The sequence below is a fragment of the Salvia splendens genome, unplaced genomic scaffold (assembly GCF_004379255.2).
Source record: "Salvia splendens isolate huo1 unplaced genomic scaffold, SspV2 ctg716, whole genome shotgun sequence".
Lineage (NCBI taxonomy): Eukaryota > Viridiplantae > Streptophyta > Magnoliopsida > Lamiales > Lamiaceae > Salvia > Salvia splendens.
Window position 1 is genome coordinate 1 of NW_024599385.1, and position 13,861 is coordinate 13,861.

The following is a 13,861-nucleotide window of genomic DNA, read 5'->3' on the forward strand; positions in this document are numbered from 1 at the left end:
CTATAGCCAACTGGCCTAGAAGTCCGATTTTCTCAGTTACAAGATAGTGAATCCGGCATTATTACAGTAGTGGCAAGTACGACCGCCTTACTCTTCAAATACACTTGATGTTGATGAGCCGCAGATCCTTGATTTTTGAAAATCCGGTCGAGTTGCAGACCGATCCGGCAAATTATCGCGCAACGGGAAAATCGGTTTGATCTGCCCATTTGCTATAGCTGACGTATTTGCTCCTCCACATATAAATGAAAATTCCTCTGCCTCATTTTCTTCCAATTTCACATCATCACTGCTTATTTGAGCCTGCATAGCTGAATTTTGGGTAATTAGTTTGTGAAAGAGAGAGAGAGAGAGATTTGAGTGAATGAAGGGATATTTTTATAGTAGTACTACTAGTTGGTTGGTTTTGACAGAAATTTAGATTTGATTTGGAAGTTTGAACAACACTATTATTATAAGCGAAATCATTTTTCTCTCCATCTTCATACTAACCTTTATTTATGATACTCCGCTTTTTTACGTCTGCCTCTACATACTTAACTTTAATTTTCTAATTATTTTTACATCCCATCCTTGAGGTATTTTCAGACAAAAAGATAGCTTGTGTTTTGAAATGGTAAATTATGTTAGATCTAAGTAAGCATTTGATATCATCATAATATATTAATATTTTTTTTATTTTGTAGGTAATACTTATTAGCTTTATTTTAACAAACAATCAAATGCAAAAAATATATGTCATCCCAAAAATCAGTTTACCTTGGGGAAAAGAGATAAGCTTCGCACAACTTGAACTTATCCTCTACATGTAAGCATCATGACGCAAACTATCTCAAATCATATTCTCAAATCATATTAATATTTCACTAAGAGCATCCACTACGGTGGCGTTCGTCGCCACGGCCGTCCGCGCTGCTGGCAGCGAGCTGGGATTCGTCAACGGCATAGCCGTTGTGTTTAAATTTTTTTTTAATTAAAAAATTGGTTTTTAATAAAAAAAATTGATAAAAAAAATTCACTTCCCAAAAAAATATATCTGTTTATAACCGTTTTTTTCCACTTTTTAATTTTTTTTTCATTTTTTACCCCAAAAATATATACTTTCATCTATAAATACCCCCAACTTCACTCCAAAAAATTCACATCAAACTACACAATTCTCATCTTCATTCTCTCATATCCATTTTCATCTTCAATCTCTCATATCCATTTTCATCTTCATTCTCTCATACCCTACAACATCACTATGTCCGGCCAAGATGATAACCCTACGGGCTCCCACGGTTGGAACCCCGAATGGTTCGGTTCACAACCGTTTCCTAGTCCGGAAACGGACTATTCAGCCCCATACCCGGTCGACGAGCAAGGTAGCTCCGATGGGCGATACGGGTGGACACCGGAGCCTAGGCCTCCCGTCCCTTCCCAAACTCCGACTCCTCCATCTCGCGCCGGTGTCCACACACCGTACTCACCGGCGTAGATGGATAGATTGTTCAGGGCGTACTTGGAAATCTCCGAAGATGCGGTGGTTGGCACGAACCAATCCGGCGATCACTTTTGGTGGCGCGTCTCTCGGCGGTACAATGCAAACCGGCCGCCGGGAACGATCGAGCGCAACGAGAGTATGGTGCGCAACTGCATCGGCCGAGCCAACGACGAAATGGCAAGTTCAATGGCTATTTCCTCCAGGAGTCGCGGAATGTCGGGAGCGGCCGGAGCGAGGTCGACATCATCACTGCGGCGCTGAGCACCTACCAATCCATGAACGGTAAGTCGTTCAAGTACCTAAATGTTTGGCAGGAAACGAGGACGCACCCGAAGTATCTGGGAGGCGTAACATCCGCCTCTAGCGGCTCCTCCAAACGATCACGGTCGGCATCCCTATCCGATGCCGGCGAAGAAGTGGCTAGCCAACTCGCCGAAGCTAACTTGGGTAGCCCCGACGCCGGACCAAGCGGTTCCCGATGCCGACCGCAAGGAAGGAAGAAGGCGGCGGCCGAACGCCGTCGCGCCGCGACTCCATCTCCCCCGCCCCCGAACCCTATGTTCCACCACCCCCGAACAACTCGTTGTGGGCCCTTTTGGCCCAACTCAATATGGCCGATAGGTCAACTATGACCCCCACGCAACTTCAAACGCACGAGGACATGATATTGGGTCTCAAAAAACAATTGGGGTTGGTGTCGCCGGATGCGTAGTCTTCCTCGGGTAATATTAGCCAATAATCATGTATTTTTAATTTTTAGGAGTTTAATTATGTAATTTTAATTTTTATTTTTTTAATTATGTAATTTTAATTTTTATGATTTTAATTACGTAATTTTAATTTTTAGGATTTTAATTATGTCTTTTATTTTATTTGTAATTTGTAATATTTATTGTGGTTTTTTAATGAATTTAGTATTATGGAAATGTTTTTGTGTAATTGAATTTTAAATTAATTATGCTCGTCCTTGCGGAAGAGCACAACTGTGGGTGTTGTGCTCTTGCCAGAGAGCAGGTAGAAAAAGTGGGGTCGGGCCCACAACCGTGCCGCTGGCAAGAGCACGGTTGTGGATGCTCCAAGTGCAGTTGAACCGATCTTAGTCCACATCTGAAGTTTGAATATTTCTCTTTTTAATTATGAAATAGGAGTAGTAAGTAGTAACATTGTAGTACTATATTTTTCGTAATTAAGGAGCATATTGGAGTATCTCTTATAATTACAAAAAAAAATAAAAGTTTCTTAAATTTTAGTTATATAGTGGGTAATAATGATGTGCTCAATAAATATGTACCACGATCCACATGTGCTGTTTTTTTATAAAAAAGTTCCAAATTATTTTGTGGTTTATTACCCCTAACTGCCTAATTAGCCATACATAATTAAAGGCAATTAGTTGTGTGTCTAATTAATCCAAAAAGGATTTATTAATTTGTAATTAAAGGTTACTAATTATAAGGCAGCCCAGTTGCAATAAATGGGAACGGAGAAGTGGGCATAGCATAGGCTAATCTAATTATTACAATTTCCATTAAAATAAAATTGATTAAACACACCTTAAATATGATTATTAAGAGATTCCCTATATTACTTTAAATCATATCGTTGTCAAGTACTCCTATGATAATGTTGATTAGGCTTTGTATAGTTCAAAATTTCAAATACAATTTGGTTTATTAATTTATTTTAATTCCACGAATAGTTATGTAGTTCTCTTATTACTACTATGCTTAGTAAGTTTATGAGGCATTAGCAATAGGGCGCCCTAAGGCGCGCCACGTCAGCAGTTTTATCCTCCTACCTCCCCACCTGCAGTGGGGCGCCCTAAGGTGCGCCCTATGGCGCGCCACATCATCATTTTTTAATATTTACAAAATCCATACGAATTTAAAAAAAAATAATACATTAAAATAAGAATTTCAAAAACTTCATTTCATTTAATAAAAATTAATACATTACAATGCGAATTAAAAAAACGCAAACTCAGCGACGGCGGTTACGAGCCCACACTTCTTCAATCATGTCGCTCATGAGCTGCGCATGCTCCTGTTGGTTGCGCATTGAGGCCTGTCTAGATAGAACCTCTTCGAAGCCTAACGGTAACCCTCTATCGGGTGTGTCGGTCGATGTGCCGGAAGAGCTAGATGCACGGTCGTCTTCATTCCAGTCGGTGATGCTTCCGCCTTCACTCTCGACTATCATGTTGTGCATGATTATGCACGCATATATGACATCGGCGATGACTTCCTTGTACCAGAAACGAGCCGGCCCTTTCACAATTGCCCACCGTGATTGGAGCACCCCAAATGCCCGCTCGACATCCTTCCGTGCCGCCTCCTGCTTTTGCATAAATAAAACCCTCTTCTCACCAATGGGCAACTGACCGTCTTAGGAAAACTGGCCACCGTGGGTAGATGCCATCGGCCAAGTAGTACCCATATGGTATTGGCGTCTGTTGGCAGTGAACTCGATGGTCGGGCCGTTGCCGTTACATTGGTCGGTAAAGAGGGTGGACGAGTTGAGGACGTTGATGTCGTTGTTCGACCCGGCTACGCCGAAGTAAGCATGCCAGATCCAGAGCCGATGGTCAGCGACGGCTTCGAGGATCATCGTCGGGTGGCTGCCCTTGTATCCACTTGTGAATTGGCCTCTCCACGCCGTCGGACAATTCTTCCACTCCCAGTGCATACAGTCGATGCTCCCGAGCATCCCGGGAAACCCGTGCGCCCTCTCGTGCATCTGCATCAGACCCTGGCAATCAGTGGCTGTCGGCTTGCGCAAATATGTGTCGCCATAGGCCTCAACTATCCCCCGACAAAAGCTCTTCAGACACTCGCGGCCTGTAGTCTCCCCACAGTGGAGGTACTCGTCAAAAAGGTCCGCCGTGGTGCCGTATGCCAACTGACGAATAGCAGTCGTGCACTTTTGCAATGGTGTAAGGCCGGGTTTCCCGATGCCGTCCTCCCGAAACGTGAAGTATTCATCACGTGAAGACAATGTACGAACAATGCTGAGAAAAAGGGTACCTCGACATTCTAAACCGGCGGCGGAAAACAGTCGGGCCCCATCGCGGTTGATCGGCAAAATAGTCTTCGACCAGACGTCTGTGAGCTTCTGGTGGTCGCGTCGGACATACGACCTATGTCGAATAGGCCAATGGACTTGCTCAGCCGCGGCGGCCGCCGCCTCCTTCTCGTGCTGCATTTGCGCATAGCATGCCGCCATGGCCTCTTCAACGGCTGCATCTAGAACCACCAGATTCAGACGAACTAGAACTATTGGTGTCGCCGAGATTCATTTTGGTTGGATATAGAGAGAGAATATGTAAAGAGATAGTCGATATGTTCGTATGCACAACTGAATGAGAAACGAGATTTAAATAGAAAATCAAAACCTCGTACCATCGTCCGCGTCGATCGTCCGCGACCTCCACAATGGGGCGGACGATGGCGCGGACGATGACCATCGTCCGCGGCAGCCGCAATGGGGCGGACGATGGCGCGGACGATGACCATCTATCCTCTGCGACCGAAGTATAGGGCGCGACTATCGTCCGCGCCCTATGGAACGCACCCGCAATGGGTGCGGACGATGGCACGCCCGATGGCGCGGACGATGCGCGCCATCGGGCGTGCCATCGTCCGCCCATTGCGGATGCTCTTAGTCACGATCTCATGATGTGGCAGTTAGTGTGCTCAATACAACTCATCAAATTTCGATTTGTTGAATGAGATTATTAGATTGTGTAAAATAATAGTACTTGTAATATTTAATCTTGGAGAGGACAAATTATTTAGGTGACAATGCAATTTAATGTGTGGAACACAACGCCAAAATAATATATTTAGATTCAAAATCGTTGTCTAATTCAAGAGGAATAAAATGATATAATTAATATTCTTTATATGGATCTTTTCTATTCAACAAAAAAAACGCATCTAGAATCTAGATCAATGCCTCACCAATCCAATTTTTGACTAAAATTCAGTGGTAGAATTGGAACCGTAAATTGTTAGTCATGTGCAAATAATTGTATATGTCATTATGTCAACTTTTCCAGCAAATTCAAAAGAAATTCCATGGAGACATAATTATATACTACATCCTGAAGTCAACCGATGAGATGTACACGTGAGACTGAGGAAATGTTACAAGATTAATTTAATACTCCGTACTAAGATATATAGAGTCAAAATGATTTTCTGTATAAAGTTGAACATATAATGTACTCCTAAACTAATACTTCCTCCGTCCCCGATTAATTGTCACTCTTTGACCGGACACATGTTTTAAGAAATGTAAAGAAAAGTTGATTGAAAAAGTTAGTTGAATGTGATACCCACTTTTTTATATTGGTTTTATAATAAAATGGGAGTGAAGTGAGTTAGTTGAATGCGGAACCTACTTACCATTTATGGTAAAAATGAAATGTGATAATTATTGAGGGACGAACCGAAATGGAAAAGAGTGACAATTAATGAGGGAGTATTTGCAATAATACAGTTTTTAATTTAATGGGCTTAGCTCCTTAGCCCAATGCTAAGCTCTATTGGGCCTTAAACTAGCATAAGGAACAACCCGTTATATATAACTCATTCTAATTTCTAAGCTCCTTAGCCCAATGCTAAGCTCCTTGCCGTTTGGAATTTGGCACCAAAAAAGAAAATATTTTTCCAAAAAGGGATAATTCAATGAATAAATGATGGAAAAATGGATTTGTCAGTTAATGTTGGACAGAAAGTTCAACTCAAAGGGCAAAGGAATGAAGTCAGTATAGCCAAACTTTTCTGGGATTCTTGTAGTAGATTGTTTAAGGTAATCGACATTTCCCGTCAGCTTAATTTCTATAACTGTACGGATCTATCATTCAGGGTTCATAATTGCATCCTATTTGCATATACTTTGATGCCCATGATTTTTCTGATGCATTGTTTTTAAATACTGTTTCTTATTGTAATTTTGGAGTTCTTTGAAGACTGTTATAATGAAAGCCTTGCTTTCCCCAATTATTTAGAAGTTGAATCATCCATCATATGCCTTTGTTAATTGTTATGTAGATAAGTGGAGTAGTAGATTCTTCAATCAAGATTTTACTTTTGATTCTGCAATTGTTTGATTCTTAAATTACTTGAACATACTCCATGTGTTAGAATGTTTTCATTTCATTTTTGCTTCAAAACTGGAAATTCCAAGTAACATTAAGTGATTTATCTTTATAGCTAAGTGTTATGATAGTATATCTTGTTTTGATGGTTGGACAATTAAGTTGTACTGACCTTGTTTATGGGTTTATCCCTTGTTTCATAAGAAAAGCCATTTTTTAACTTCACTTCACTGTCTTACATTTCTCAGTTGAAGTATTAAACCCGACCCTAGATATGACAATTACGCAGGTTTAGATGGCTCAGGAGAAAACTACTGCATCAAGCACTGCTAATCCAAGTGAAGAAAAGGCTAATGAACATCCTAATTTTCTGACTGAAGGATTGCGTAATTTCACCTCATACTTCCCGAAGTATGTTAAGGTGGGTGACTGCCCTCATTTGTATTTGAAGAATGGAAGTCCAGTTCAGTTCTTGATTTCACTTTACGCGTCTTGTCTTGATGCAGCAGTTTAGTTTTAAAAAATTGAAGAAGAATGACCATTTCAGATCCTCTGAGTTATCTGCCAGAAACAACAAAGAGTTGTCTACCACAAGTTTGAGTTTAGAGAGGCAAATGGAAGCATGGAAACACAATCCAGAGTGGGTGGAACGTCCTCCGTGTATAAAGGTGACAAAAGTCTGACATTTTCCACCCTGCGTTATTACAATGTCGTTTAATGTTTGTGTTATTAGAGTACATATGCAAGCCTAGATAGTCCCTATCGTTAACTATGTGTACTTTCTTGAATCTCGTGGTTTGATTTTTTTCAACAACGTGCAGGTAACCATCCCTAAAGGTTCTCTTTCATGCCTTAGTGTGAGTGTTGATGCTGGGTTGCCTCCGGATGCTGTATACAACATTGTGACAGACCCTGACAATAAGAGAGTATTCAAAAACATCAAGGTAACAAAGTTAATTATCTCTAAATTATTTAATCATTTACTCGGGAATCATTCTGTCTACCAACCCTGTAGCCTTCTTCTTTGATGTATTCAGGAAGTAATTTCTAGAAAGGTATTAGTGGATGAAGGATTAAGGCAGGTGGTGGAATTGGAGCAAGCAGCAATTTGGAGATTCCTTTGGTGGTCGGGAACGATCTCCGTTAATGTTTTAGTCGACCAAAACAGAGAAGATCATTCTGTAAGGACATGATCATTTCCTCAATAGATGTGTTAGCTCTATATTTGTCTTTTCAAGACATTAGGTGTTCTCCCTGTCTGTCAGATGAAGTTCAAACAGATAAAATCAGGATTCATGGAAAAATTTGAAGGTAGCTGGAAAATGGAACCTTTATTTGTGGATGAAGAGCTCTGCCATCCCTTCAAACCGAATTCTGTGGCGGACTACGTCTCTTGCAGCAATGGCTTAGGAAGGATCGCATCAAGGTTGAAGCTAGAGCAGCTGATACAACCGGCCATTGTTCCTCCACCACCCATTTCCTGGTACCTCAGAGGGATCACTACAAAGACCACTGAAATGTTGATCACCGATTTGCTCGCTGAATCTACCCGAATCAGGCAAGCTTCCGGCAATGGAGACGATGGAGAACCCGCAGAAACTCGACAAGACCATGTTCGTAAAAACATCAAAGAGAGATGGGCAGTCAGGAGAAAAACTGCAAGGCATTCCCATAGAAGGTTGTTCTTGAATTCAAAGCTCTCTTAAGTTTATCTCATTCCACTGATCATTCATGATGAAAGTGCATAAAAGTTAATCTCATTCCAAAACTCATTTCCTTGTTATTACAAGTCACTTTACAGTTTACACAATGCGCACATTTTGAAAGTAAACTCATTTTATTCAACACCAAGAAATTACAACATTTGATCTGAAGAATCATGAATTAACAATGCTGGTGTGGCTCATAGTGATAGACAAGGAGACAGGTTGAAGTCGAGGTTCCAGAGCTGGAAGGCTCCCTTGACAAAGTCGTAGTGCCCTCCCTTAAGCGACAGAGTTTTCTTCACCACACCTTCCCTTACAAATGGATAGGTTAATAGGTTACCCAACGACACGTTCACTGCTTCCTGTTCATCATCGTCATAACCAATTTATAAATCATATATTGAATCCAGCGTTGAATGACTGGTTTAAAATACATGTTTCTTCTTACCTTCTCAAGATGACTGCATTGTTCTCCAAAATCCAAGTCTTTGCATTCTGTCCGGACCTTAGCCTTAGCCGCCTTGCAGATGTTCACCCACTCTTCTATGAAATCACTGCAACATTGGTATAAAAATAAAACATAAGATATGCATTTTTCATAAGCAACAGAGGAAATGTTAGTACAAAAGATGTACAACTGTTCATTTAGAAAAAAAAAAGTTAAAAGCAGAAATAAGATTAAACATTTATTCCCCCAGAAAGTCTGCATCTTTGATTCAGTTAGAGTCATATGATTAGTACACATGTCATATGATTAGTACACATGTCATAACATGAAAGTCTGCATCTCGATGGCCGCGGGCCCGATCCCGATCCCGATCTTGATCTTGATCTTGATCTTGATCTTGGATCTTGGCAATTGGTCAGTCACGGCTGCCACGTGAGAAATCCACACACGGGTGGCACACTCCAGCCACACGCCTGTAACCGACGTCGGTTACGAATTGCCATGATGAGCCTTCAATGGCTGGTTGACCCTGCATGGTGGCTTGGCCTATAAATAGGCTAGCCATACCACTGCATTAGGAGACACACATACAAGCATTCTGCATCATAAGCTCTCTCCCTCTCTCTGCATTGTTTTCTGTCGAAGCTCTGCCCTCTCCTCCATCCCGTTCGTCGGAGCTCTACTGATTGCGGTGCTGCATCAATAGAGACGTAGCCGTTTTACCTTTGGGGACGACACGCCAAGCCGAAGAGCACTACCGGGGCGTATCTCGTCTTGCGGGAAGAGGCCTCCTCGACTCGGCTAATCATACTGGTTTAGTAGTTTCGTTTCTACGTTGTACTTTCTAAAGTTCAGTTCCTTCTTTTCCTTTCTTTTGGGTTGTATTACGCCCGGTTCTGTTATCTCTTGTAATCCCCAGAAACCAACAATCGCAAGACGAGATAACTTGCCTTTGAAGGGATTTGGACCTTTTAAACTGAACTTAATAATTTCGAAACTTAAACACCTTTGCTGGAGATGTCGACGGAATCTAACACCACTGCTGCCGCCACCACCGCCGCCATTCCTTCCACCATGGCGACCACTGGACCGGTCAACACGTCGTCGATTCCAACGATGATGCCAACTCCCGGGCGCTATCCCTCTTCATCAACAACCCCTTGGGAGTTCGTTAACCCCCTTGGGCTCACTGGTGGATCCACCTCGAGTGGATCGGTTGGTTCCACTTTTAGTGGTTCCTTCGGATCCTTTAATGGATCGAGTGCTGGGGTCTTCGGGCCTCACACGAATGCTGGGGCCTTCGGGTCTCATGCGAGTGCTAGTCCCTTCCGGGATAGTACGTTCATGGCGGGCTCTATGCCTAACGTGAATGGTGGGGGCTCTATGCCCAACCACGTTGTTGGCTCCTTCGGGGGCAACGGAATTGGTTCCTTCCAAGGACCAACTGCGGCACCTTTGGCACCAAGAATGATGCCACCAGCCGAGAAACCACCCAAGTTTGGAGGATCAGACTTCAAGAGGTGGTACCAAAAGATGTTGTTCTACTTGACAACATTGGGCGTCGCCAACTTCCTCACGGAGAACGAGCCGCCCGCGCCAAGCGACCAAGAGACTAGGCTCGAAGTCATGGCGGACTATGAGGCTTGGAGAAAAGGGATTATCTATGTAAAAACTTTATTTTAAGTGCATTAGATGATAGCCTCTATAATGTATACTCCAATGTAACCACATCTAAACAAATGTGGGAGAGCCTAGAGAAGAAATATAGCATAGACAATGCTGCAGGGACTGAACAGGTTGTAGCATCCAAGTTTATGGACTACAAGATGGTCGACTCTCGACCCATCATGGAGCAAGTCCAAGAGCTCCAAATGATCATCCACTCCTTAGTGGCTGAAGGGATGACCTTGCCCGATAAGTTCCTAAGGTGCACGATCATTGACAAACTCCCTCCAAGTTGGAAGGACTTCAAGAGTTATCTCAAGCACAAGCGAAAGCAGATGACCTTTGAAGACTTGATCGTGAAGTTGCGCATTGAGGCAGATGTGCGCAAAAGCGACCAAAAGGCTAAGGGATTCACCCCAAATGAAGCCAAAGCCAACCTGTTGGAGCGGGGCGGTCCCTCCAACAAACGCCCTCGCCCAAACCGTCCAAGCGACAAAGGGAAGGGAAAGCAGCCTTCAAAGAAGTTTGAAGGCGACTGCTACAAATGTGGCAAACAAGGCCACTTTGCTAAAGACTGCCGCAGCAAGAAGAAGAAGCCGGCTGCCCACGTCGTTGAGAAGGAGTTCAAGGACTGGGATGAGAACGACCTCATTGTTGTGGTCACTGAAGAGGTCAACCTTGTTAACAACAACAAGGGTGGCTGGTATATTGATACCGGCGCTACTGCACACGTCTGCGCAGATAGAAGTATGTTCTCCACCTACAACAACGTTGAAGGGAGAAAGATAAACATGGGGAATCAAGCCTCGTCTGAAATCCTCGGAGTTGGTGATGTAATCCTCAAGATGACGTCTGGCGTCTCAATCACCTTGAAGGATGCGCTGCACGTTCCGGACATCCGGAAGAACCTAGTTTCAGGATCAATACTAGTGAATAAGGGTTTTAAACTTGTATTTGAATCCGATAGGTTTGCATTGTATAAGTTTGGGAAGTCCCTCGGAAAAGGTTATGTAACCGACGGACTTTTCAAGCTTAGTGTAGCAACACTGCGTGTTCCAAAGCCATTGGCTAATAAGAATAAAGCATCTACTTCCTCTTATTTGACCGAGTCTTCAAATTTGTGGCATTGTAGATTGGGACATGTAAATTCAAAAGCCATTAAAAGATTAGTAAATTTAGATTTACTAAAGGCTAATGAATTGGATATCCAAGATAAATGTGAAATTTGTCTTGAAGCAAAAATGACTAAGTTGCCGTTTCATTCGGTTGAACGAAGCACAAAACCCCTTGAATTAATTCACACGGATGTATGTGATTTAAAGATGGTGCAAACAAGAGGTGGTAAAAAGTACTTTATCACTTTCATAGATGATTGCACAAGATATTGCTACATTTATCTTTTAAGAAGTAAAGATGAAGCAATAGAGGCGTTCAAAAATTATAAGAACGAAGTTGAGAATCAACTTGGTTGTAAAATAAAATGATTCGAAGCGATAGAGGAGGAGAATATGTAGCCCCGTTTGAGGAGTTATGCAACGCAAGTGGTATAATTCATCAAACAACTGCTCCATATTCACCACAATCTAATGGTGTTGCAGAACGCAAAAATCGAACTCTAAAAGAGATGATGAATGCACTGCTTCTAACTTCAGGATTACCACATAACATGTGGGGGGAAGCTGTTTTGACAGCCAACTATATCTTGAATAAGATCCCTCTCAAAGGAAAAGATGTCACTCCTTATGAGTTGTGGAAGGAAGGAAGCCATCCTACAAATACCTCAAAGTGTGGGGGTGTTTGGCAAAGGTGATGGTTCCTCCGCCCAAAGAAGTTACAATCGGACCTAAGACGGTTGATTGCATCTTCATTGGATATGCACTTAACAGTAGTGCATATCGATTTGTTGTTCACAAGTCTGAAATATCGACTATCACAGTAGGAACAACAATTGAGTCGAGGAATGCTGTATTTCTCGAAAATACATTTCCTTGCAAAGACAAGGAAAAAGTCTCAACCAATTCTGAGACAAGAATTGAAGAAGCCACTAGTTCTAAACCAGTGGAAGAAGAAGCCACTAGTTCTAAATCAGCGGATGCGGAACCTGAATCGCGCAAGCGTGCAAGGCCCGATCCAAAAGATACAGTACTAAGACGTGGTAATAGAGTCAGAACACCAAAAAGTTTTGGTCCTGACTACATTGCTTTCATGTTGGATGAAGAACCAACATCGATAAAAGTAGCCTTTGCTGGCCCAGACGGGCTGCATTGGAGAGAAGCTGTTCAAAGCGAAATTGATTCAATTTTGCTAAACCACACATGGGTGTTGGTTGATTTGCCCGAAGGTGCTAAACCTTTAGGATGCAAATGGGTTCTTAAAAGAAAGTTTAAGGCCGATGGAACAGTTGATAAGTATAAAGCCCGATTAGTAGTAAAGGGTTTTAAACAAAAGGAAGGACATGACTTCTTCGATACCTATTCACCTGTAACAAGGATTACATCTATACGAGTGCTTCTCGCTATTGCTGCATTGCACAATCTTGAGATTCATCAAATGGATGTAAAGACCGCGTTTCTAAATGGTGAACTAGAAGATGAAATCTATATGGAACAACCCGAAGGGTTTGTAGTACCTGGACAAGAGAAAAAGGTATGCAAGCTCGTAAAGTCCCTATATGGATTGAAACAAGCGCCATTGCAGTGGCACTTGAAGTTTGATAATGTGATGTTATCAAATGGGTTTAAAATCAACGAGTGCGACAAATGTGTCTACATCAAGAGCACTAATAACGGTCATGTTATAGTGTGTCTCTACGTTGATGATATGTTAATCTTGGGTAGCAACACTCAAGTAATTAACGATACAAAGGCCATGTTAAAGAGAAACTTTGACATGAAAGACATGGGTCTAGCCGATGTAATTCTTGGAATGAAGATTCTAAGAACGAATGATGGAATCATCTTAACACAATCACATGATGTTGAGAAGATATTGAATAAATTCAAAGCCTATGATGGCGCGCCGGTTAAGACTCCAATTGAACTCGACGTTCACTTGAGCAAGAACAAAGGCGAGCCCGTTGCACAAGAAGAGTATGCACGGGTCATCGGGTGCATTATGTACTTGACTAATTGCACTCGACCTGACATTGCTTGTGCCGTGAACAAGTTGAGTCGTTACACGAGCAATCCAAGCAAAGAGCATTGGAGAGCTCTTGTGAGGGTTTTGAGATATTTAAACATACTCAAAATCTTGGGCTACACTTCTCGAGATACCCCCCGGTACTTGAAGGGTACTGTGATGCCAATTGGATATCCGATAATAGAGACTCACTTTCAACAAGCGGATACGTCTTTACTATTGGGGGAGGTGCTGTATCGTGGAAATCCACAAAACAGACATGTATAGCCCGATCAACAATGGAATCGGAGTTCATTGCCTTAGATAAGGCGGGTGAG

General features: G+C 42.3%; 2 protein-coding genes across 4 annotated transcripts; one reads left to right on the plus strand and one right to left on the minus strand.

The window, feature by feature from the left end:
• Positions 1-6,193: 6,193 nt before the first annotated feature.
• On the plus strand, positions 6,194-8,370 carry LOC121791089. Of its 3 annotated transcripts, none has more exons than XM_042189134.1 (6): positions 6,194-6,298; positions 6,860-7,008; positions 7,094-7,255; positions 7,409-7,531; positions 7,625-7,768; positions 7,853-8,370. In XM_042189134.1, the coding sequence occupies exons 2-6, from the start codon at positions 6,883-6,885 to the stop codon at positions 8,291-8,293; spliced, it is 996 nt and encodes a 331-aa protein (XP_042045068.1). In that variant the 5' UTR covers positions 6,194-6,298; positions 6,860-6,882; the 3' UTR covers positions 8,294-8,370. The 3 variants fall into 3 exon arrangements, with proteins under 3 accessions (XP_042045068.1, XP_042045067.1, XP_042045069.1); XM_042189133.1 differs by having other exon boundaries at positions 6,877-7,008; XM_042189135.1 differs by having other exon boundaries at positions 6,877-7,008; positions 7,097-7,255.
• On the minus strand, positions 8,329-9,612 carry LOC121791088 (carbonic anhydrase 2-like; the record flags this gene model as incomplete). Its single annotated transcript, XM_042189132.1, has 3 exons — positions 8,329-8,655; positions 8,742-8,847; positions 9,583-9,612. Coding segments are annotated over 3 exons (301 nt in total), but the record flags the coding sequence as incomplete, so codon positions are not given.
• Between the last annotated feature and the right edge of the window lie 4,249 nt (positions 9,613-13,861).